This window comes from Leptodactylus fuscus, chromosome 6 (assembly GCF_031893055.1).
Source record: "Leptodactylus fuscus isolate aLepFus1 chromosome 6, aLepFus1.hap2, whole genome shotgun sequence".
In the NCBI taxonomy this organism is placed as follows: domain Eukaryota; kingdom Metazoa; phylum Chordata; class Amphibia; order Anura; family Leptodactylidae; genus Leptodactylus; species Leptodactylus fuscus.
In genome coordinates, this window is record NC_134270.1 from 53865162 (window position 1) to 53887882 (window position 22721).

The 22721-nt window shown below is 42.4% G+C and overlaps 1 protein-coding gene across 2 annotated transcripts in view; it reads left to right on the forward strand.

The window, feature by feature from the left end:
- ACOT7 (acyl-CoA thioesterase 7) overlaps positions 1 to 22721 on the forward strand; it is a 167383-nt gene that overhangs the window by 110688 nt on the left and 33974 nt on the right. For both annotated transcript variants that reach the window (XM_075279980.1, XM_075279981.1), the window contains exon 8: positions 14203 to 14319. In XM_075279980.1, coding sequence (XP_075136081.1) covers positions 14203 to 14319 — 117 coding nt within the window. The remainder of the gene's footprint in view (positions 1 to 14202; positions 14320 to 22721) is intronic.

The following is a 22721-nucleotide window of genomic DNA, read 5'->3' on the forward strand; positions in this document are numbered from 1 at the left end:
TTCAGAATTTTTTGTATGTGGATACTTGAGGAATTTGCATCAATTACAGTCATAATGCACAACCTAATCATTACCCTTTTGTACAGGGTTTCATTTTATGAAAAGACCGCCATGTGTTGCCACCGCGTTATTTCCCACATCTTTTTTTTGTTGCGGCCCGCTACGTTGAACCTTAGCCTAAAGCAGTAAAAATCCCTTTGAATACTTAGGGCTCGTGAACATGGCCATATTATACTGTAGATCCATAATGAAATTTTATAAAAAGAAAAATCGATCCTATACTGTACTACTGTGTGCCACCACAAAATTGTGGCATTTTCCATTGCATTCAATGTTATATGCTTTTGCAGCAATGCTATGCTTTTCGCAAGAATCCCATCCACTTTGCAGTTACTGTAAAACGCCGCGATTTTCCGCGTTTCCGACCTGTGGGGCCCTGACCTATAAGTTGCTCTGTATATCTTAAAGTGTATTCAATGTGTTTTCTTCATCTTCTAGTAATATTTATAATATGGCGCCAATGTAGTTCACGGCGCTGTATAGAGAGTTCATTACTTATATCAGTACTTGTCCCTATGGGTGCGAACAATCTAACTTCCAAATTAACCGGGTTTTTTTTGGAAGGTGGGAGGAAACCCACACAGAAATGGAGAAAACACATTTCATTTAGATGTAGCCCTTAGACCGGGGCCCCATGGGCCAGAAACGCCGCGATTTGCCCGCAGCGGAGAAAAATCGCAGCGTTGTACAGTGCTTGCAAAGTGGATGGGATTCATGCAAATCCCATCCCCACTTCGCGGAAAAGATCACAGCGCAGACATGCTGCGATTTGCAAAGCCGTTACGGCTTTGTAAATCGCAGCATGTCAATTATAGCTACGGAAACACCAGCGGCTTTCCCATAGATATAATGTTAAGAGAAAGTCCGCAGAGGAAAACTTAGTGAACTTTCTCTTAAAAAGCGCTAAGCGCAAAGAACCACAATGCATTCACACAGCGGTTCTTCCCGCAGCGCTTTAGTGCTGCCTATACGGCCTGTGGGGCCTTAGCCTTAGTGGGATTCTAACCGAGGCTCCCAGCACTGAAAGACAGGGGTTCCTTTACTACCATTATGATTCAATGGGATATTATCATTCTTTGCCTGGTATGAGATCAGCAACCCCTCTTTGACCCCCCCCCACACACACACACACACACACACACACACACACTATGTAGAATATATGGTTTCTTCTAATAATTATCGCATTATGGGCTTATTGTTACTACTGGGAATGATCAGGTAAAATTAAAGCAATATTCTGTTTTAGTCATCGGAATAATCATATTTTCCACTGCTGGACAAAATTTGACCTTTCGAAACAAAAAGAAATCAATGTCACATAACTGAAACCACATGACTTACATCTGCTCTAATGGAATACTTCTAAGCTCCACTAACTGCAACCAACAGTTGTTTCATTCAGTTCAGCTACTCTTGAGTTTTTGCCAGAAATTTAATGTTAAAAATGAAAGTTTCCAAATACTGTAAAAGCATCGAGCATTCTATATGTTGGCTGTGTATTCTATCTAATCATGGTATATTGCCCCCTTTCAGTATATAGCTTCTTTATTGCCCCCCACACTGTATAATGATCACTTTACTGATCACCCTGCACAACATTTTGCCCCTCTTATTCACTCCTACACAGTAAGTGTCCTCTTTATTGGCTTCCAAAATTGTAATAGTCTCCTTTACAGGTCCCACACAATATACTGCCCCTTATACAATATACTGCCTCTCATACAATGATTTTAAGTTGCTACCTACTGGATTGAATAACCACTAATACAGTGCTTCCTTTATTGGCCCCCATAAAGTTTAATGCCCCCATGGTAATTGCCCCCTTTATTGGCCCTATCACAAAGTATATTGCTCTTTTATTGGCCTCCTAACAGCAAGTGCCTCTTTACAGGTCCCTATACAGAAAGTGTCCTTGTAAGTACAATTAACATGCTGCCATTTAAAAAAAAGGGACGCGTACCCAAAAACATAGCATTTCTGCTGCAGATTTTTTTTTTTCTACAATATTCTGGTAAATCCCATCCATTTTGCAGGTACTGTAAAACATCACATCCAAAAGGTGGGGCCCTGGCCTCAAAGACAAGAGTGGAGGAGGGGGATGCTGCTGCAGCTTCTTTTCCTATGTTAAAACTGCAGTGTTCCCTCTTACGCTGGGTTCACACCTGCGTCTGGGGTCTCCGTTCTGTGGTTTCCGTCTTCTGCATGCCAGAAGACGGAAACCACAGACCGGGTCCGGCCGTGCGCAGCGGTGAGCGTTTTGCGCTCTCCGCCGCGAAACCGGATTTTTTTATCCGGACACAGAGTACTGCATGTCCGACTCTGTGTCCAGATTATAAAACCCGGTTTCGCGGCGGAGAGCGCAAAACGCTCACTGCCGCGCACGGCCGGACAGCTTTCTCACCCATTCAAATGAATGGGTGAGAAAGTCTCCTGCAGGCTTCCGTCTCCTGCATCTGTTTTATGCAGGAAACGGAAACCTGCAATAAGGACCGACGACGCAGATGTGAACGAGCCCTTAGCCATAGTCTCTGAAAAAGACTCAAAATAATGTTCTTATAAGAACAAGAAGTTCAATAATATTGCTGCCTGTCTGCAGGATATGGTATTGTAAACTTTATAATTTTCAAATGCACAAAAGTATTGAGATATTGACTTGTCGTAGTGCGCTGCATAGCTGTGTTGGATGTGTCCAGCAGGGAACATTATACTGTGTAAAGTTGCAAATCAAGAGGCCATATTACGGTGTATCACTGTATCACTCTCATAGTTTTCCCCATACAATAATGGATACCCTCTGTGCAGGGAGCTGCACCGCTACACTGTTCAAGTGAATGGGGCCTACTGATGTTCTCCGCACAGCAGCAGACCGGAAACCCTGATACTTAGAGCAGCCATGGCCTCTTGATTCTGATCAGTGCAGGTCCCAGAGGTCAGATCCCCACCAATTATAAAGTGATTACAAGATGTCTAAACTAAGAAAAACTTGAAAAATACAAAACAACTGATACATGTAAAAAGGACCCAAAATACTGTATGCGGGTTACACTAGATCTAATACACGGCCTGAAGAGGAACTGGGATTTCTTCCTCTAATGATTTTAAAGTCATAAAAACCCCACGACCATACCGTGCTATGTAATCCTCGTACTATAGTGGGCCCCCTGAAGATAAAGCTCACATGGTTTTAATATTCTCACTGCTCTGGTCGTCTTGTGACCATACCTTTTCAATTAACTATTTTTTTTTTGTTTGTTTGCTTATTTTTATTTTATTTTTTAAAATATCTTCTAAGTACACACTAAAAGAATGTACCTTGTTCTCCTGTTGGATTTAGTAACCCTTTACTGTAGTAGCTCAGAAAATAGTAAAGGACCAATAAATCTAAAATTGACAAGAAAAAGTCACAATGCTTAGATATTGAGGATACGTAAAGGGCCATAGCACTCAGTAGAGTTCTTAGGGCCTCTTTATTTTAAAGGCCCCACGTTGCAGAAACGCAGATTTCTCTGTTGCAGATTTTGCAACCTTTTTTGAGCCAACGTCAGGAATGGCTACAAATGGAATGGTAACAGGATAGTGGTGGTAACCAAGAATGGCCACGCTCCTTAGGAACCCATCGTTGAGCAGTGTGATGAGGACGCTCTATGGTGTAATGTCTGGATAAATGGTACCTCGTACACTTTAATACGGGATAGCGTAATGTACTCCGAGCGTGGTAGGCAGCATCCACTGGCTTACGACTACAAGAGTCGACAGAATGCAGGTATTGGTTTTAGGAAAACGAATTCCCAAATTGAAACCAGGCTGCGCACTCCTCTTGGTTAAAATAGGATGATGCTATTCGTGTGTACCGCATCGTATTTCCCTATAACCAATGCCTACATAAGGAATGGGAAATATAAGGGAAGTTCTTAGACATTTTCACTTCTGTTAGTTCCACTCCTGACTTTGGTTCCACAAACCACAGCAAAATCTGTAACGAAAAACTCTGCGGTTCCGCAATGTGGGGTCTTTGGCTAAAGGAATCTCACAGTCCCCTCTACTCAGATCTATGACATACCAGAAGATAGATCAAGACGTCTTGTGACTAAGATTGCCAAATGTGACCACCAAGGTGTTGTTGCTGTGGATATTGCAAAAACATAGAGGGCCAGGAATGATTGCTGTCATTGGTGCGGGTGGGATGTCATCACACAACACAATCAACACAGCACAGCCATAGTATATTGAACATTTTAATAATTTGGGGCTTTTTTCAGAACCCTTAACCCCAACCAAAAGGAATAACAAAATATTGTCCATCAGGACTTTCACTGATGGACCCCTTTAAGATCATGGTATTTGGGTAGCACCACAGTCGCTTCAAGATATGTCCAGGTGCAGCAACATCCAGATAGGTGTGGCTGTGTCTGGAATTGCGGCCTTGCCACAATCTGATCCATTTCTCTTCACAATATCCACACTTGAAAGGGGCAGTTTGTTGTTCTGACTGAACTGGGTCTGGGTTGGACCCTCACCGATCATATAGAAATTCCTAGAAAACCCCTGTAAGCTCTGGCTCAATGTCTTTAGGGTTTTGACATTATATATGCCATTAATACTGGAAAAGAAAGCAAAATAAAAGAACAAAAGCAAAATTCTGCACTTTTCCCAATTTGCTGGATGGTAAAACGCATGAAACGTTGTGGCCATTAGTAGCAGATTCCACCTGACAGATGCTGCCAGTCACTTCCACTCCTTTGATGGCTGGGACAGTAAAGATTGTCATCATCCAATATTGATGTGCTGGCTTCAGGGAATTGAGTTTCTTCTGAGACGTCTTATATGATAAGGGAATCCAGGGGATGCCAAATCTTTCTTTATATATAAGAAGATTACAGTGTGTATCGTGGACATGTCACAAATTACCGCTGAAAAGAAGTGTCTTCAAATAAGAGCAGAAATGAAGATACTGCTGGGCTCGTCCTTCACAGCACATGTTGCAGGTTTTCAGGATGTCTTTTCCCCTTCTGCCCTGATCCTCTTGATTTGTGACTGAGGAATTGCGGATAACCATAGAAACCGGAGACTATCTCTTTAGATCAGATGACAATCACTTGTGTTTATTTGTGACCTTACTGTGGATGTCGCTATAATGTGTCATCACTGGATCAAATATTCTTTACTTATCATTTTCTTAATATATCTTTATAATCTCTAATCTATAGAAATCCTTTCCATAGAGTTGAACACTAAAATTCTGTCTGCCTGCAGCCACCACTAGAGGGAGCTCAGAAGCTTACTGCATACTAATATATATTTTATATTAAGAAAAGTCTATGGGACCGTGAAAATCTGGGATCTGATGCTGCACAGTTATTAAGAGGCATATTGTATGCTTCTAAGTAATTATGGCACATCTTGTGTCAGGCTGCCTAGTCCCCCCTTTTGCTTGAATGATGGCAAACGTGGCACAACACCCCCTTCTCCCCCCAAAAAAGTTACAAGCCAAACTTTTTCGACTTCATGACCTTAGAAAACTGGCATGCAAGGCTTAATAAATGATCCCTATGTCTATGCAGATGATTTGGGTGGAGATGAACTGCTATACGGTGCATACAGTGAGTAGAGGATCTACTCACTGAATCTGCTGTATTAGGCCCTGTTCACACAATGGAATTTGCCACTTATTTTTGGGTGGATTCCATCCCAAAATCAGCAACAAATTCTGTCTTAATATTTCTTCCCATTGTTGTCAATTTGAAGCAGAGATCGCAATAGGATGCTGAAAAAATAAGTGTCTGGCTCTATCATGCCATGAATTCTGTGGCTCAAGACTTCCTGCTGGTTAGGCTCACTCATATGGGCCTAAGCGGCTTCGGAAAAAATGTCTGAATGGGGCCTATCTGACTCTCTCACACTCAGATAAAGCCTCAGGGCCGTGCAGAACATATGTGGAGAAGTATTGACCTGTACTAAATAATTTGTTTGTGATAAAATGTTTCTTAGCTCCAGCAGCAGCTGAAAGCTTGTTCTGCTCACTCCTTCCCCTTCCCTCTCCATAGACTTCTATATTGAGTTGTGCCCTTCAGTCCATCTTGAGACAGAGCAGTTATTTTGACAGTGAAAGTTGTTTTAGCAGAGGGAGTAGAAGTCGCCTGATAACTGTGGAAAAAGGCAATTCTCTCCGATAAGCCATATTACATAGTTTCATACTATTCTTTTTTGTAGTTTGTTGAAATGACAGTGGCTATTTAAATAGAGATGAGCTGCAGTACCGGACACAACCTATGCCTAGGAGTGGTGCTGTTTCTGTAGAAATAGCAGACCATTTTTTTCTGATCCAGTTTAAAATATTCTTTGTTTTTGTTAGATGACTGTACATGAATTAACCTAGAAATATATTTCCCATGCTCTACTGACTCTTACGATACTGTTGGTTCTATGACATGGCAGACTTTTTCCCTTTTATTATACTCATCTGACACAGTTGGCTCAACCTAATCCCAAAACGATCCACAGCTGTTGGTATATCCGGTAGAGCACACATCTGGGACATTTCTGGACCTAATAACAGTCACTGATTGATTGTGATACATTCAGAAGTGCAGTAGTGGAGAGTGCAACATAACGTTGTGCTCCATACAAGTTCTGGAGCCGCTTGTGATTCAGGGTTTCTGGATATGGTAGCTGATATTTATATGCCTGAAATTTAAAGTAGACTGTTCAGGCCAATTTTTGGAATCTGGAGTGGTCCATGAATTGTCTATTTTGTGGTTAGAACATTGGCATGAGTGTAAATGGCAGCTGCTATGGGGCCCAACAACTAAGGAGGGGGGGGGGGGGTATTTCTACTGGGTGTAATTTATTGATAACTATACATGATAAAAGGGGTTGTGAAAAACTGAAGGCACCTTCATTACTTTACTAGGACATTATAATGTCTGCATGTGACATCATGATTACATTCATATGCTGTGATGTCACAGTGTACATGGTGATCTTCTTGTTCTATAATATCATGTTGGGCATTATCCCTTTACTTTGACATCGCTGTGTATATTAACCTGTATTGTGACATCACTGTGTCTATTGTCCTATTACAGTGACATCACTGTGTACATTATCCCTATCCTCTGATATCAATGTCTACATTATCCCTATCCTCTGATATCAATGTCTACATTATCCCTATCCTCTGATATCAATGTCTATATTATCCCTATCCTCTGATATCACTGTGTACATTATCCCTATTCTCTGATATCACTGTGTGCATTATCCCTATTCTCTGATATCACTGTGGACATTATCCCTATCCTCTGATATCACTGTGGACATTATCCTTATCCTCTGATATTACTGTGTACATTATCCCTATCCTCTGATATCAATGTCTACATTATCCCTATTCTCTGATATCACTGTGTGCATTATCCCTATCCTCTGATATTACTGTGTACATTATCCCTATCCTCTGATATCACTGTGTACATTATCCCTATCCTCTGATATCACTGTGTACATTATCCCTGTTGTGAGAAAGTGAAGGGTGTGGGAGGACAGGTATGTTCCAGGCAGGTACCTAAAGGGTGTTTGGTAAAGACCCACAACAGGGAGGTCAGCTGACTAATTAAGGCCTGATATTAGGTTGTGTGTAGTGCTAGGAGCTGTGGCACCACACTGATAGAGCTGTCCTGTCCAAATGGAACCTACAAATCAGGTACTCTGCCACCCGTTGTTGTTACCAGAGCGAGAGTGTGGCAGCTGAGCTCCTGTATAGTCAGGGAGCAGGTTCTTATGTTATAGTTAGTTCTCAGCCGAGAAGGCTTTTGTTTTGTTTGTTGGTGCCTTTGCAAAGGCTGTTTATGCACCTCAAGTGAAATAAACGTTGAACTTGAGTGTAACCTAGTCTCTGTGTCCCTGTATCCTGCACTGCTACCAAGCATCTGCCTGAGTGATTCCCCACACTATCCTTTGATATCACAGTGGACATTATCCCAATCCTCTCATATCATTGTGTTCATTATCCCTGTACCGAGACATTTTTTCATTACTGTGACTGTATAAAGGCAACCAAAACAATTGTATACTTTTCAAGTTTTGAACTCCCTGCTTAAGGCGATTGCGTATTTGGAAATCGCAGCATGTCAATTATACCTACGGAAACACTGGCGGTTTCACTATAGGCATGATTAAAGCAGAAAGTCCACAGTGGAAAACTCTGGAGATTTTCAATGAAAAGCACTGCAGGAACAAACCATGACCTATTTCCACCGCTTTTTTTCCCTCCCGCTTTCTTTTTTTGCTGCCGCCCAATATGTGGAACCTTGGCCTAAAGTGGTCATGTTAGGGTAAGGTCTACAGGTTTTACCATGGGGCCTGTGGTAATTTGTTATGCCCTTTAATCTTAGCATTAGGGAGCCTTCACACGGAGTAAACGCTCTGCTCATTCTCTTAGAATGAGCGGCGTTAAAACGGATCCCATTGATTTCTATGGGTGCTGGCATACGCGCACTACCCATTGAAATCAATGGGAGGCTTTTTTACCTATTGCTTTCAATGTGATACGCGCGTGACTCCACTGACCACTGCTTCAGTCACTGGATCCAGTGGTCTTTGGCCGCAGCAGTCAACAGTGCCACTGCACTTGAGGCCTTTTCAGGTCCGGTACAGGATGGAATGGGCCCTGACAACAATATGGAGGACTGGGAAGAGGACTAGTAGCCTTCCAGGTATTCCAGTGTGTTTGCAAAACCCTTTTGATGGACCGTAGCTAAACTATATGACCATCTTAGTTCATGAATGGAATAACAGAATGGCGTGGGAGTGGAGGTGGTATTAAAAACCAGTAGGAGTGATGGCCCCTATGGGCACTGTAATGGCAGCCATTAGTGGTTTTCACTCAGCAGTTGCTGCATTAAAGACTCTAAATTTAGGGGGGAATGTTTCTTAACTAAAGACAAATGGAAAAAAGTTTATATGGCTTTCCCATTGTTATGAAATATCTGCCAGACCATTGCCGGGTCAATCTGCTTCGAAAAAAATATATATTTATTGCCGCTATAAACATGGAGGCCAAAGCTGGATTGTAACACTCTGCAAATGACATTCCAGCGTTGGTTAAATATTTTATTAAATTCCAGCCACATGTTTCCGGGATGATTCGCTTTACATTAAACTTTACAGCTACACCAGAAATTCCATAAAAAATATATATGAAAGCAGAGTGGCTGAGCACAATGTGAGGGAGGGGTGGTCTGCTGTAACCCATTTCACGAAACCTATTTCCTGGACCTCACACAGTGTTATCCTATGTGTAGTATATAGGGATTTATGGTATAGAAGTTATAGTACTGTCCTTTATAAGGGTTATAGAGGGGGCTCTCTTCTATATACCCCTGACTTGTCCATAGTATAGAGCAGTTACAAAGAGTGTTTGACATAGACAACACATTGATTTGAATGGATATTTCTTAATTTTTCCTGTATGGGCACTATAGACAAATTGACAATTACCACCAGGTAATTCCTAATTCCTGGGGGTCTTAGCACAGAGATACGTTGTGGTCAGTTCATTGTTAAAGGACCCTTCTAATACAACCCCAGATTCACAAAAGTTGTGAAGCTAAAGAAAACAAGAACGTAATAATTTGGAAATCTCATCTAACCATGTTACAGTATATTCAAAGTAGAACAAAGAACCCATCAATAAGTTAGACATTTCTGTATTTCATTTGAAAAAATTGAACTCATTTATAAATTGATGGCAGTGACATCCCCAAAAAGTTGGATCAGGGCTGCCTACCATTGTGTAGCATCCCCTCTTCTGTAATCGTGTTTGAAGTGAGAAGAACAATTAATGTAATTTTTTTGAAGAATAAGGCGAGGTTCCCATCTGCGTTTGGTTTTCCGTTTGGGGGGTCTGTTTCGGGATCCTCCGAATGGAAACCTAATCCGCATTAAAAAAAAAGCAGTTACCTTAGGAAACCCATGAACCCCATAGACTATAACAGGGTCCATGTGGTTTTCACTTGGTTTCTTCCTGAAAAGGAATCCCTGAACATAGTGCAAGTTCTGGTGTGAACTTAGTAATAGATATGTTATATCCCCGGAAGAAGGCTTAGCGTGCCGAAACGTGCGTCGGGCTGACAAACAGACACTAGGTGTTCTTGCCTTACATCACAGTGATTCTATATGGGTAAGATGGCATATTTCTTCTTGATGTAGACCTATTCTTATTGTATTTTACATTATGTGTGCATTATACCTGCAGCTCTGCCTCCCTGATGACAATATGTTGTAAACATGGGTTTATCCCTGTTCCTGTTTCGGAAATACATATTATTGGTCATTTTCTGACTTTATGTGGAATTAAGGAGAGTGTTCTTTCTGCAATCAGGATATTATGACTATATACATGCTTAGTCAATACTAGGAGAGTAGTTTAGCTGCATTCGGGTAGTGTGATTATTTAATAAATTGTTTGTGGAGGTTGCATCAGGTGTAGTTCATCTTACTATATATATATGTGCAATACTATTTCACTAAGATTCATCTATGTGTACTGTTTTATACGGTGTTTTGCATCTGTCCAGTATATGTGTATTTCTCTATATTGATGTATATAATTTTTAACATTGTGTTAATAAAGGTATACATTTTTTATACTTGAACCTGTAGTTGGATATGTTGAGTGTCGATAAACCATCTGGCCTGTTCCAGTTTTGTGTTTGTATATCTATGTTTGTGGTTTAAGACATGCTAGGTGTGAAGGGCTTAATGAGGGAGGGAGGTAGGACTGAATTATGATGGGTTATACCTATTCCTCCAATAGACGTGCTATACTTTTGGTATATTCCCTCAGCAATGAGCAGGGGGCCAGGTGCTAGTGTCCATAATGAAGTGAATAAAGTAAGATAGTGGACAAACAAAGCAGTTTTGCTGAAGCAGTGTATTTAGGAAAAGTCTTAAATCCACATTAACAAGCAGTATAGATAGAATCATTGTTATGATACCACCCCTTTAAATTAGCCATCGCCCCCCTAAACCGCTTCAACGCCCCCCAATCTTCTCTGTGCCCTTTACTGCCCCCCTATAGGCCTCCAGTGCCCACAAGGGGGCGTTATCGCCCACTTTGAGAAAGACTGCTCTAGACCCTTCTTCTACAAAGCCATGCTTTTGTGATTGGTGCAATATGTGGTTTAGCATTGTCTTTCCGAAATATGCAAGGCCTTCTCTGAAAGAGACATTGTCTCAATGGGAGCATGTATTATTGTAAAACCTGTATATACCGCTCAGCATGGATGGTGCTTTCCCATATGTGTAAGCTTTCCATACCATAGGCAATAATACAATCCCATACCTTTAGAGATGCAAGCTTTTGAACAATGTACGAATAACAAGCTGGATGGCCGCTCTCCTCTTGGGTTCATACCACATGGCGTCCATGGTTTCCATAAAGAATTTCATTATTTCAAATTTTAATTCATCCCTCGCTCTATTTTAAATGAGATTTCTCCCAGAGCATACACTGGTGTTTCTGGATTATGCTGAAATATGGTTCTTCTTGCTAAAGCTTTAACTTGCATTTATGCAATCGCACAGTGAACAGTTTTCTCAGGCAATGATTTCTGGACGTATTCCTGAGCCCATGCAGTTTACATTACCAATTCATGCCGGTTATTAATGGAGTGTCATCTAAGGATCCATAGATCACAAGAATCATATATTGACCATTGGTCTTTTCTCTTATGCACGTGAATTTCTCCAGATTTTCTGAATCCTTTGATGATGTTATATACTGTACATGGTGGCCTATTCAAAGTGTTTGTGATTTTTATGTTGAGGAACATTTTTCTAAAATTGTTCCACAATCTTTAGATGCAGTTTTTCATAGGTGAACCTCTGACATCTTTTCTTTTGAGAGATTCACCATAGTAGAGCCATTATACTTTCTGGATTATCAGATTGTGAATTATAGTTATTTACTTGTGGTTTCAGACCTGTGGCCGTCTTTGCGTCATATGGATCTGTCATATACAGAGCGATCTGAATGACGTAGATTTCTTTAAATAGACATGACGTCTTTCCATCTCCTATGATAATCTACATGCTGGCGTAGATGTGATTTATAACGCTGTCACGAGAAGGTTTGGCTGGAAATGGGTTAATCCTCTCGGTGTTGAGATCTGGTTTGTGAAGGTGTTTTTGGAATGACTATATTTACACGCTACCTGCTAATAGCTGAGGTGTGAATGGATCCACAGACTGTCACACACAATCTGCACATATTCCTTTCGGTCAGATCAGCTCGACTCCAGAACTCACTGCATTACTGACATTTACTCGCTCCCAATAAATTTTTTATGGAATTTTTTTTCCCCTTAAACGTCCTGGATCTAATTTAATGATGTGTTTCTCCAGCTGTGAAGAGATTCTTAAGGTGTTGTCCAGAATTTTAAATACTTGGCTGCTTTTTCCCAAAAACAGCACCACATCTGTACAAAGGTGGTTTATGATATTACAGCTCTGTCCCACTATCGGTGGTGACCATCAGTAGTGTACATTACTATTGTCTGTTACAAGATTTTAACAATGGACACTAGCTGAACCATCACAAATTGTTAAAAATTTACATTCATTTCAATGGGATTTTATCTTTTGTTCGTTCATGAACAAAAAATCCGACATGCAGGACATTTGTGTCCATGAAAAAAGGTTTTAGGACAGACGTCAAGAGTCCGATATTCTTTAACGTTAGAGTCTATGGGTAACGAACAGTAACAGATGGGCATCCATTATTCTGTCCTTTATTACTGTCTGTTCTTTCTTCACATGCTCAGAAATTAGAACCAAAAAAAACCCAAAAAACCACAAAACGATGGTAAAAAAATGGACTCTGACACTAAGGGTTCACATCTGCGTCCCGATCTCCGCTTTGCAGATTTCCGTCTTCTGTCCGAGAAACTGGACAGGAGATGGAAACCAGCAGTCGGTTTTCAAACCCATACATTTGAATGGGTTTTTCAAAGTGTCCACCCATGAGCGTCTTCTGGTCTCCGCGGCAAAACTTTTTTTTTTAACCGGACGCAAAGTCAGATATGCAGGACTTTGTGTCCGGTTAAAAAAAAAAACGGTTTCGCCGTGGAGAGGCAGAAGACGCTCATAGGTGGACACTTTGCAAACCCATTCAAATGAATGGGTTTGAAAACCGACTGCTGGTTTCCATCTCCTGTCCAGTTTCTCGGGCAGAAGACGGAAACCCACAAAGTGGAGACTGGGCGCATGTGCGAACCCGCCCTTACTGATGCTAATGTGTCCATTAAATGGATCAGTTAAAAAACGCAGACACATTAACGTCCGATAGTGCCTATTAATGTCTGTTATGATAGGTGTCCGGTTTTTGGGCAACCGCTACACCATGTAGGTCAGTCTTTTGTCTAAACCATGTTGTGAGTTTGTTATCACTTCCTTTGCTGGTTACTGTGTGATTTTATGGACACATTTTTTCTATTGAAAGCTAAGTTTTATACTATTTAGAGAACGCAGTGCTGGATTTTTCCATTTTTGGATTTACTCTCTGGTTGCCTGAACCGGAAGGTTGTTTATCCGTGCACAGCGTGATATCTCCCATTTATGATCCACATGGGTATATGAAACGTGGGTTGTGGAATACTCTTGTTTTTGGTGCGTCCGTTTTTTGGGGCGGGTTTTAAGGGACACCTTCATAATGAATATACATAGGTAGTGTGAACCCAGCCCAATGGAGCTGCTCTGCAATACCACACACAACACAAAGACTTTTTAAACAGACAAGTTTAAAAAAAAATCCTGCAAGAAATGCCCATGATGCATCATTTTTAACTTTTTCCCATTGTGTGTGCAGTTCCCACATATGAGTATGAGTTCTTGTCCAAAAATCTAAATATGAAGCCTTATACAGTCTGGTGACAGACGTAGCACTGGTTGAGGACAAAAGCGTCCATGTTAGTCTAATCTGTACAAGGCGGTAGACTACAGTGTTATGTCGAGCGCAGGGTCAATGGATCGTGCCAATCAGTTTCATGCTTTTCCCCCTCATATTCTCAATTTTTAATTTTATTTTGTTTTAACAATGTAAAGTAATATTATTTACGGTTTGGTTGTCCTTTCCTTTAGGCGTTACCATGAAATTAATGGATGAAGTGGCTGGGATAGTAGCAGCTCGACACTGTAAAACAAACATTGTTACAGCCTCGGTGGACGCCATTAACTTTCATCGCAAAATTCAAAAAGGTTTGTCAGCATTTCTTATATTGAACGTAGCTTTAACCTACTTATTGGTGTTTTTACCCATTATTCTGTGAGGATTGGTTCCTGTTCCCATGATGGTCCACAGGAATGATGTCATATATAATATAATGCCATATTTTTGATATTTTTATATTCATTTGCTCTGTTATTCTAACATCAGGACGTGAGCTGGTTGTAATAACCAGTCTGAACATTGTTTTATCTTCTAAATTTCAGCAGAAAATGGCAGAGAGAATCTGCTATTTTGCAACAGACAATACTTCCACTTGTTGGAAAGAAGTGATTGAACAATGAAAGGCTCCAGAAAACGAAAAATGTGTTATAATCCATCTAGTAGTTTGTTCCAATGTGTTATGATGCCAGCATTCTCTACTGATCCATTTTATCATATTTCTTTATTAGATTCGGTCCTCCAACAACACAAATCCATCTTTGTGGCACCCCCACCATCTGGTTGATAGCACCACACCTCCCCACTAAGTGCCACATTCCTTTCTTTCTTTGCTAAGGGCCTCTCCATACTCCTACTGGCTGTGCCTGGTATTGCAGCTCAGTCCAATTCACTTAAGTGTTATAGAATTACTGTGAGCAGCCCCTTCAGTCAACTGAATAGTGGGGATAGCAGGAATCAGACCTCTATTGACCTGATATTGATGGACTATTCTAAAGGATAGGCCATCAATATTCTAATCATGGAAAACTGAGGACTAGATGAAATCTTGGCTTCTTGCAGCTACCACATTTTCCATTCTGACAGCGGGGCCAGCGCCAAGTACGTTGTAAATTGTGTGGCCTATTCAAAAAGTTGTGACGGACATCAAAAAAATTGGGTGGTTTGCTTCATTCACCGCGCTGACTCCCAAAAGTAAATTTCTAAAAAATTATGTAGGAAGTTGGATATAAATAATATTGAAGTATACAATGCAGAACCGTAACATGAAGCTCCTGAGCCCCAATGCAACATGTATACCAGGGTCATCATCAAATATATATATATATATATATATATATATATATATATATATATATATATATAATATTATAATATATATATATATATATATATATATTATTTTATATTATATAATATTGGAAAGAGAAACCTTACCAACACCCCAAGGCTCCTGGGCCCTGCTGCACCCTCTAATCCCCCTCTAGTTACCATATGCATAGAACCATAGGTGCATAGAAGAACTTCAACTAAATTATGGAATACATACATGTTAAGAAGATGACCAATATGGTCAATAACTAAAAATATTTATCTAGCTATTCATACTACAGCACAGATACTATAGTAACACATACGAAATCCATTATTCTGGACGCCAAGGGTTATGCTACATTTCATCGCCAGATTACAACCCTGTCCCCTTTAACAGCGAGATAAGCGTTCCTGGGTAATGTATGTTGATGGGTCTTCAGGCAAATATTGCTAAATTGCTTCCCACTGAGCTCCAGAACATTTTCTATTATTAATGTGATTGTGTTTTTAAAGAAGCCTGTAATTTCTGTAACACAGGGATTCATTTAGAAATCACAATTAAGAGACAAAATGATTTTCCTTCTGTAATTAAAAGGTTACAGGAAAAGATCAGGCATATGCTAGGAAGCGTCTTAAGTGATTCCAGCATTGTTTCCGTCCAGAATGTCATCTTCCGACTGCAAACGTTCACCTAGATTGGATGCAAACCAGCATGTGGAGCGACTGGAGACTGTCAATCTGTTGTCTTTGTGCAAGTGACTGTAATGGATTAAAATCATAATTCATATAAAACAAATCCAGATTCTTCAGTGAAGACATCTCAATACACCTTAGACCTGAAATGCTTCAGTATCCGGGATAATTATATTATAGGACACTTGAGTCACAAATGTCCCCCCCAAAATAACCTAACAGTGTGGTGTACTGTAATCTCAGAGATTAGCTACAATCCAGTGATAGTACGCCACAGGATGATTCACACAACAGTGAAAAGCTGCCGTCACAAGGCCATTTTTGAAACCATGAATGTCTATGAGTCTATTCATGTCGTTTTTTAGGAAGAGGGGTTTGGCATACAAAGATAGAGCATGTCAGTTGTTTGACAGCCTTTAAAAACAGTCTTTTGAAGGACATAAAGGACAATATTAGGAGTGGAGACTAGAGATGAGCGAACACTAAAATGTTCGAGGTTCGAAATTCGATTCGAACAGCCGCTCACTGTTCGAGTGTTCGAATGGGTTTCGAACCCCATTATAGTCTATGGGGAACATAAACTCGTTAAGGGGGAAACCCAAATTCGTGTCTGGAGGGTCACCAAGTCCACTATGACACCCCAGGAAATGATACCAACACCCTGGAATGACACTGGGACAGCAGGGGAAGCATGTCTGGGGGCATAAAAGTCACTTTATTTCATGGAAATCCCTGTCAGTTTGCGATTTTCGCAAGCTAACTTTTCCCCATAGAAATGCATTGGCCAGTGCTGATTGGCCAGAGTACGGAACTCGACCAATCAGCGCTGGCTCTGCTGGAGGAGGCGGAGTCTAAGATCGCTCCACACCAGTCTCCATTCAGGTCCGACCTTAGACTCCGCCTCCTCCGGCAGAGCCAGCGCTGATTGGCCGAAGGCTGGCCAATGCATTCCTATGCGAATGCAGACTTAGCAGTGCTGAGTCAGTTTTGCTCAACTACACATCTGATGCACACTCGGCACTGCTACATCAGATGTAGCAATCTGATGTAGCAGAGCCGAGGGTGCACTAGAACCCCTGTGCAAACTCAGTTCACGCTAATAGAATGCATTGGCCAGCGCTGATTGGCCAATGCATTCTATTAGCCCGATGAAGTAGAGCTGAATGTGTGTGCTAAGCACACTCATTCAGCACTGCTTCATCACGCCAATACAATGCATTAGCCAGTGCTGATTGGCCAGAGTACGGAATTCGGCCAATCAGCGCTGGCCAATGCATTCTATTAGCCCGATGAAGTAGAGCTGAATGTGTGTGCTAAGCACACACATTCAGCACTGCTTCATCACGCCAATACAATGCATTAGCCAGTGCTGATTGGCCAGAGTACGGAATTCGGCCAATCAGCGCTGGCTCTGCTGGAGGAGGCGGAGTCTAAGGTCGGACCTGAATGGAGACTGGTGTGGAGCGATCTTAGACTCCGCCTCCTCCAGCAGAGCCAGCGCTGATTGGCCAAATTCCGTACTCTGGCCAATCAGCACTGGCTAATGCATTGTATTGGCGTGATGAAGCAGTGCTGAATGTGTGTGCTTAGCACACACATTCAGCTCTACTTCATCGGGCTAATAGAATGCATTGGCCAGCGCTGATTGGCCGAATTCCGTACTCTGGCCAATCAGTGCTGGCCAATGCATTCTATTAGCTTGATGAAGCAGAGTGTGTACAAGGGTTCAAGCGCACCCTCGGCTCTGATGTAGCAGAGCCGAGGCTGCACAAGGGTTCAAGCGCACCCTCGGCTCTGATGTAGGAGAGCCGAGGGTGCACTTGAACCCTTGTGCACCCTCAGCTCTGCTACATCAGAGCCGAGGGTGCGCTTGAACCCTTGTGCACACTCTGCTTCATCAAGCTAATAGAATGCATTGGCCAGCGCTGATTGGCCAATGTATTCTATTAGCCTGATGAAGTAGAGCTGAATGTGTGTGCTAAGCACACACATTCAGCTCTACTTCATCGGGCTAATAGAATGCATTGGCCAGCGCTGATTGGCCAGAGTACGGAACTCGACCAATCAGCGCTGGCTCTGCTGGAGGAGGCGGAGTCTAAGATCGCTCCACACCAGTCTCCATTCAGGTCCGACCTTAGACTCCGCCTCCTCCAGCAGAGCCAGCGCTGATTGGCCGAATTCCGTACTCTGGCCAATCAGCACTAGCTAATGCATTGTATTGGCGTGATGAAGCAGTGCTGAATGTGTGTGCTTAGCACACACATTCAGCTCTACTTCATCGGGCTAATAGAATGCATTGGCCAATCAGCGCTGGCCAATGCATTCTATTAGCGTGAACTGAGTTTGCACAGGGGTTCTAGTGCACCCTCGGCTCTGCTACATCAGATTGCTACATCTGATGTAGCAGTGCCGAGTGTGCATCAGATGTGTAGTTGAGCAAAACTGACTCAGCACTGCTAAGTCTCTGCATTCGCATAGGAATGCATTGGCCAGCCTTCGGCCAATCAGCGCTGGCTCTGCCGGAGGAGGCGGAGTCTAAGGTCGGACCTGAATGGAGACTGGTGTGGAGCGATCTTAGACTCCGCCTCCTCCAGCAGAGCCAGCGCTGATTGGTCAAGTTCCGTACTCTGGCCAATCAGCGCTGGCCAATGCATTCTATTAGCCCGATGAAGTAGAGCTGAATGTGTGTGCTTAGCACACACATTCAGCTCTACTTCATCAGGCTAATAGAATACATTGGCCAATCAGCGCTGGCCAATGCATTCTATTAGCTTGATGAAGCAGAGTGTGCACAAGGGTTCAAGCGCACCCTCGGCTCTGATGTAGCAGAGCTGAGGGTGCACAAGGGTTCAAGTGCACCCTCGGCTCTCCTACATCAGAGCCGAGGGTGCGCTTGAACCCTTGTGCAGCCTCGGCTCTGCTACATCAGAGCCGAGGGTGCGCTTGAACCCTTGTGCACACTCTGCTTCATCAAGCTAATAGAATGCATTGGCCAGCACTGATTGGCCAGAGTACGGAATTCGGCCAATCAGCGCTGGCCAATGCATCCCTATGGGAAAAAGTTTATCTCACAAAAATCACAATTACACACCCGATAGAGCCCCAAAAAGTTATTTTTAATAACATTCCCCCCTAAATAAAGGTTATCCCTAGCTATCCCTGCCTGTACAGCTATCCCTGTCTCATAGTCACAAAGTTCACATTCTCATATGACCCGGATTTGAAATCCACTATTCGTCTAAAATGGAGGTCACCTGATTTCGGCAGCCAATGACTTTTTCCAATTTTTTTCAATGCCCCCGGTGTCGTAGTTCCTGTCCCACCTCCCCTGCGCTGTTATTGGTGCAAAAAAGGCGCCAGGGAAGGTGGGAGGGGAATCGAATTTTGGCGCACTTTACCACGTGGTGTTCGATTCGATTCGAACATGGCGAACACCCTGATATCCGATCGAACATGTGTTCGATAGAACACTGTTCGCTCATCTCTAGTGGAGACTACACAGAGATCAGGTATAATAGAAATATTTGTACCTGTTCTGTGTTTTTAACCAACTCCTAGTTTTGAGTCACAACCACTGATGAAAATCACTGACCAGACACTAAGGGTAAGGGTAAGTTCACACTGAGATTTTTGGTCAGGATTTTGAGGCCGTATGCGCCTCAAAATCCTGACCAAAAAAGACGGCTCCCATTGAAATCAATGCAAATTCAAGCGAGATGCTCATTCTTCAGGCCGTTTTGCCTCGCGATTCGGTCTGAAGACACTCCCTCCCGACTAGGCCGATTCATTGGGCCTAATCCGGAGCAGAGTGCGCGAGTGAATGCCGGTGCAGTGCACCGGCATTCATTTGCGGCTACCCGTTTTTTTGGACCGGAACCTGAGATGGTTTCCGCCTCAGGTTCTGGTTCAAAAAACACTGTGTGAACTTACCCTAAGGGTCCCTTCACGCGGCGTAACAGAGCCCATAATGGCTATAATAGGAATGGGAAATACAGTATATAGGAAGCTTTTATACTTCTCCCTTCTGCTAAATCCACTCTTGGCTTTGGCTCAAAAAACTGCAACAAAATCTGCAACAAAAAAAGCTGCCTTTCCACAACATGGAACCTCATCCAAATACTTGCTAACTGTAGGATACTTTAGAGCAGGGGTGCCCAATACGTTGATCGCGATCTACTGGTAGATCGCAAAGGACGTATGGGTCGATTGCGGGATGCAGGGATCCCCGGTGTCTGCTTCTTCACAGTGCATGCTGAGAGTCATCTCCGGACACTGGCAGGCTGGGGCTGCCGCAGCCCCAGCCTGCCAGTGTCCAGAGATAACTCTCAGCCTGCGCTGTGAAGTAGCAGACAGTGGGGATCCCTGGGTAGCCACAGAACGCCGCTGTCTCCTGCTGTCACGATCCGCCTGGCCCCGCCCACATGCCCGGCCTACAGACACACCCGCCCACAAGCCCGCCCGGTCCCGTCCCAGGCCGGCCCCGCCCTAGTAGATCTTTTGCCTTGGTCAGCTAATAAAGTAGCTCACACGCTGAAAAAGTGTGAGCACCCCTGCTTTAGAGTTTAAACAATTTGGGGAATTTTTGTTTGCATCTTTTTGGCACTTTTATGCTAAGGCTCCACGGGCCGGAACTGCCATGCTAAAGCGCTGTGGGATCAACCGCAGCATGAACGCATTGTGGTTTTTCTGAAGCGCTTTAAACAGAAAGTTCATGGAGCTTTCCTCCGGAGTTTCTGTTACAATTATATCTATGGGAAAGCCGCCGGCGTTTCCGTAGATATAATTGACATGCTGTGATTTTCAAAACCGCACGGTTTTGGAAATCGCAGTGTGTCCGCTCTGCGATTTTTTTCTACAAAGTGAGCATGGTATTCACATGAATCCCATGCACTTTGCAAGTACTGTAAAACGCCATGTGGGCCCCCGGTTTTAATAAGGGATGGAAAACTGCAGAGAAAAATGCAGCAAAAACAAAATGCTGCAGAAAAAATGCAATGCGTTTCTGCTACATTTTTTCCCCCTGTATTTTTTTGTTACGGTTCGCTATGTGGGACCTTAGCTGAAAGAATGAATATGGTGAAGATTTTCTTGTGCAAAGTATGATTCCACTTCTGATATTATGCTGCCCACATAGTGGACTGCAGTTGCACTTTTTCTTGTGCTTTTTTAATAAAAAACATTTGCATAGATTAACTACACCCATTTCCCAGTCATAAAGGTAAAGGGTCCAGTAAAACTATGGGAGGTCAAGGTATAGTGAGTGCAACACATATGCTAAAATACGTCCATATTACAGCTTAATAAAAGCAATAACGTTGTGTCAAGACTATATTAGCACCATTGACTGTTTCAATTGCTAAGAATTCTAGGAATTTGTGCAGGAACATCTGCTGAAAATGGTTTGGAAGAATTTCTTACAAGGAACAGCTTTCCGTTCAAAAAAAAATTAAATATTTTTTTGTCCCATTGTCTTAATAACCAGATAAACTCCTCAAACCTCTTAATTCTTAGCAATACGTTCATTGTTTTGTCTTATTCAACTCTAGTCGCTGTGATAACTACTTTTCTTGAGGATTCTTGACATTTGGCAATTTTCCATTCTCTGTGAAGGTGCTCATTAGACAAAGTACAGTTAATATAATGAGACGCAGGTTTTCAAGTAATGAGAAGGAAAATTCGAGGCTCGGGCTTGTCTGACCGGTACTAATTAATTTGCTTTAATTATTGACATCTGTTCAGCCTTACCTTTTGTCAGGGAACGGAGAGCAATTACAGGCAGAGAATTTGTCATTGAATATTGTATGTCCCTGATAATATTTAAGGAACATGAAGTAAATGTGTGCATAGGCATGTATAGGGTAAGAATTAAAATAGGGCCCTCTAGAGGTGCTTATTCGTGCGGGGACACGGCATGAACTTGTGCATATTTTTTTTTATTTTTATGGCCTATACATAATACAGGAAGCAGAAAGCTCCGACCATTGTCTAGCGCCCGACACCTTCACTATAGCTCAGCTCCCATTGAATCAGGTTCCGATGTGTACTGGATGAGCACCAGAAGCGGCTCCGTATAGATGATCGGTCTGGGGGCCAGATGTTGACCCCCCCCATCGGTCATATATACCCTATCCAGAGGATAGACCAAAATTTAAGCCCAGACAACCCATTTAAAGAGTATCTTTCACCACCTTGACCAATTCCATTTTTTTTAGTAGGTGCCTTTCTACTGATTCCAGTGCAGTTGCAGTTTTTGTTGTATCCCCACCATTCCTGAGCAATCAGTGCTGTTAGGTTCAGCATTCAATATGCTAATTAGGCAGTCTACTGTCAAGTGGGCAGTGCTGGATTGAAGCAGATGGCAATTATCTACTCACAGTGGGACAGATAAATACATAACAGGCACCATGGTTCTTCTTCCAGTAATGACTCATGTCTGCATGAGTTAGGGCGCCTTCACATGATGTTACGCTGCGCTCATTCTGAACGTAAAATTAAAATACGCGCGTATTACATTGAAAACAATACGGAGAAAAGCCTCCCATTGATTTGAATGGGTAGCGCGCGTATACCAACATGCCGGCACCCATTCAAATCAATGGAAGCTGCTTTTTACGCGCTCATTCTGAACAAATTTTACGTTCAGAATGAGCGCAGCGTAACATCGTGTGAAGGCTCCCTTAGCAGTTGAGATATCCTTGGTTCCTGA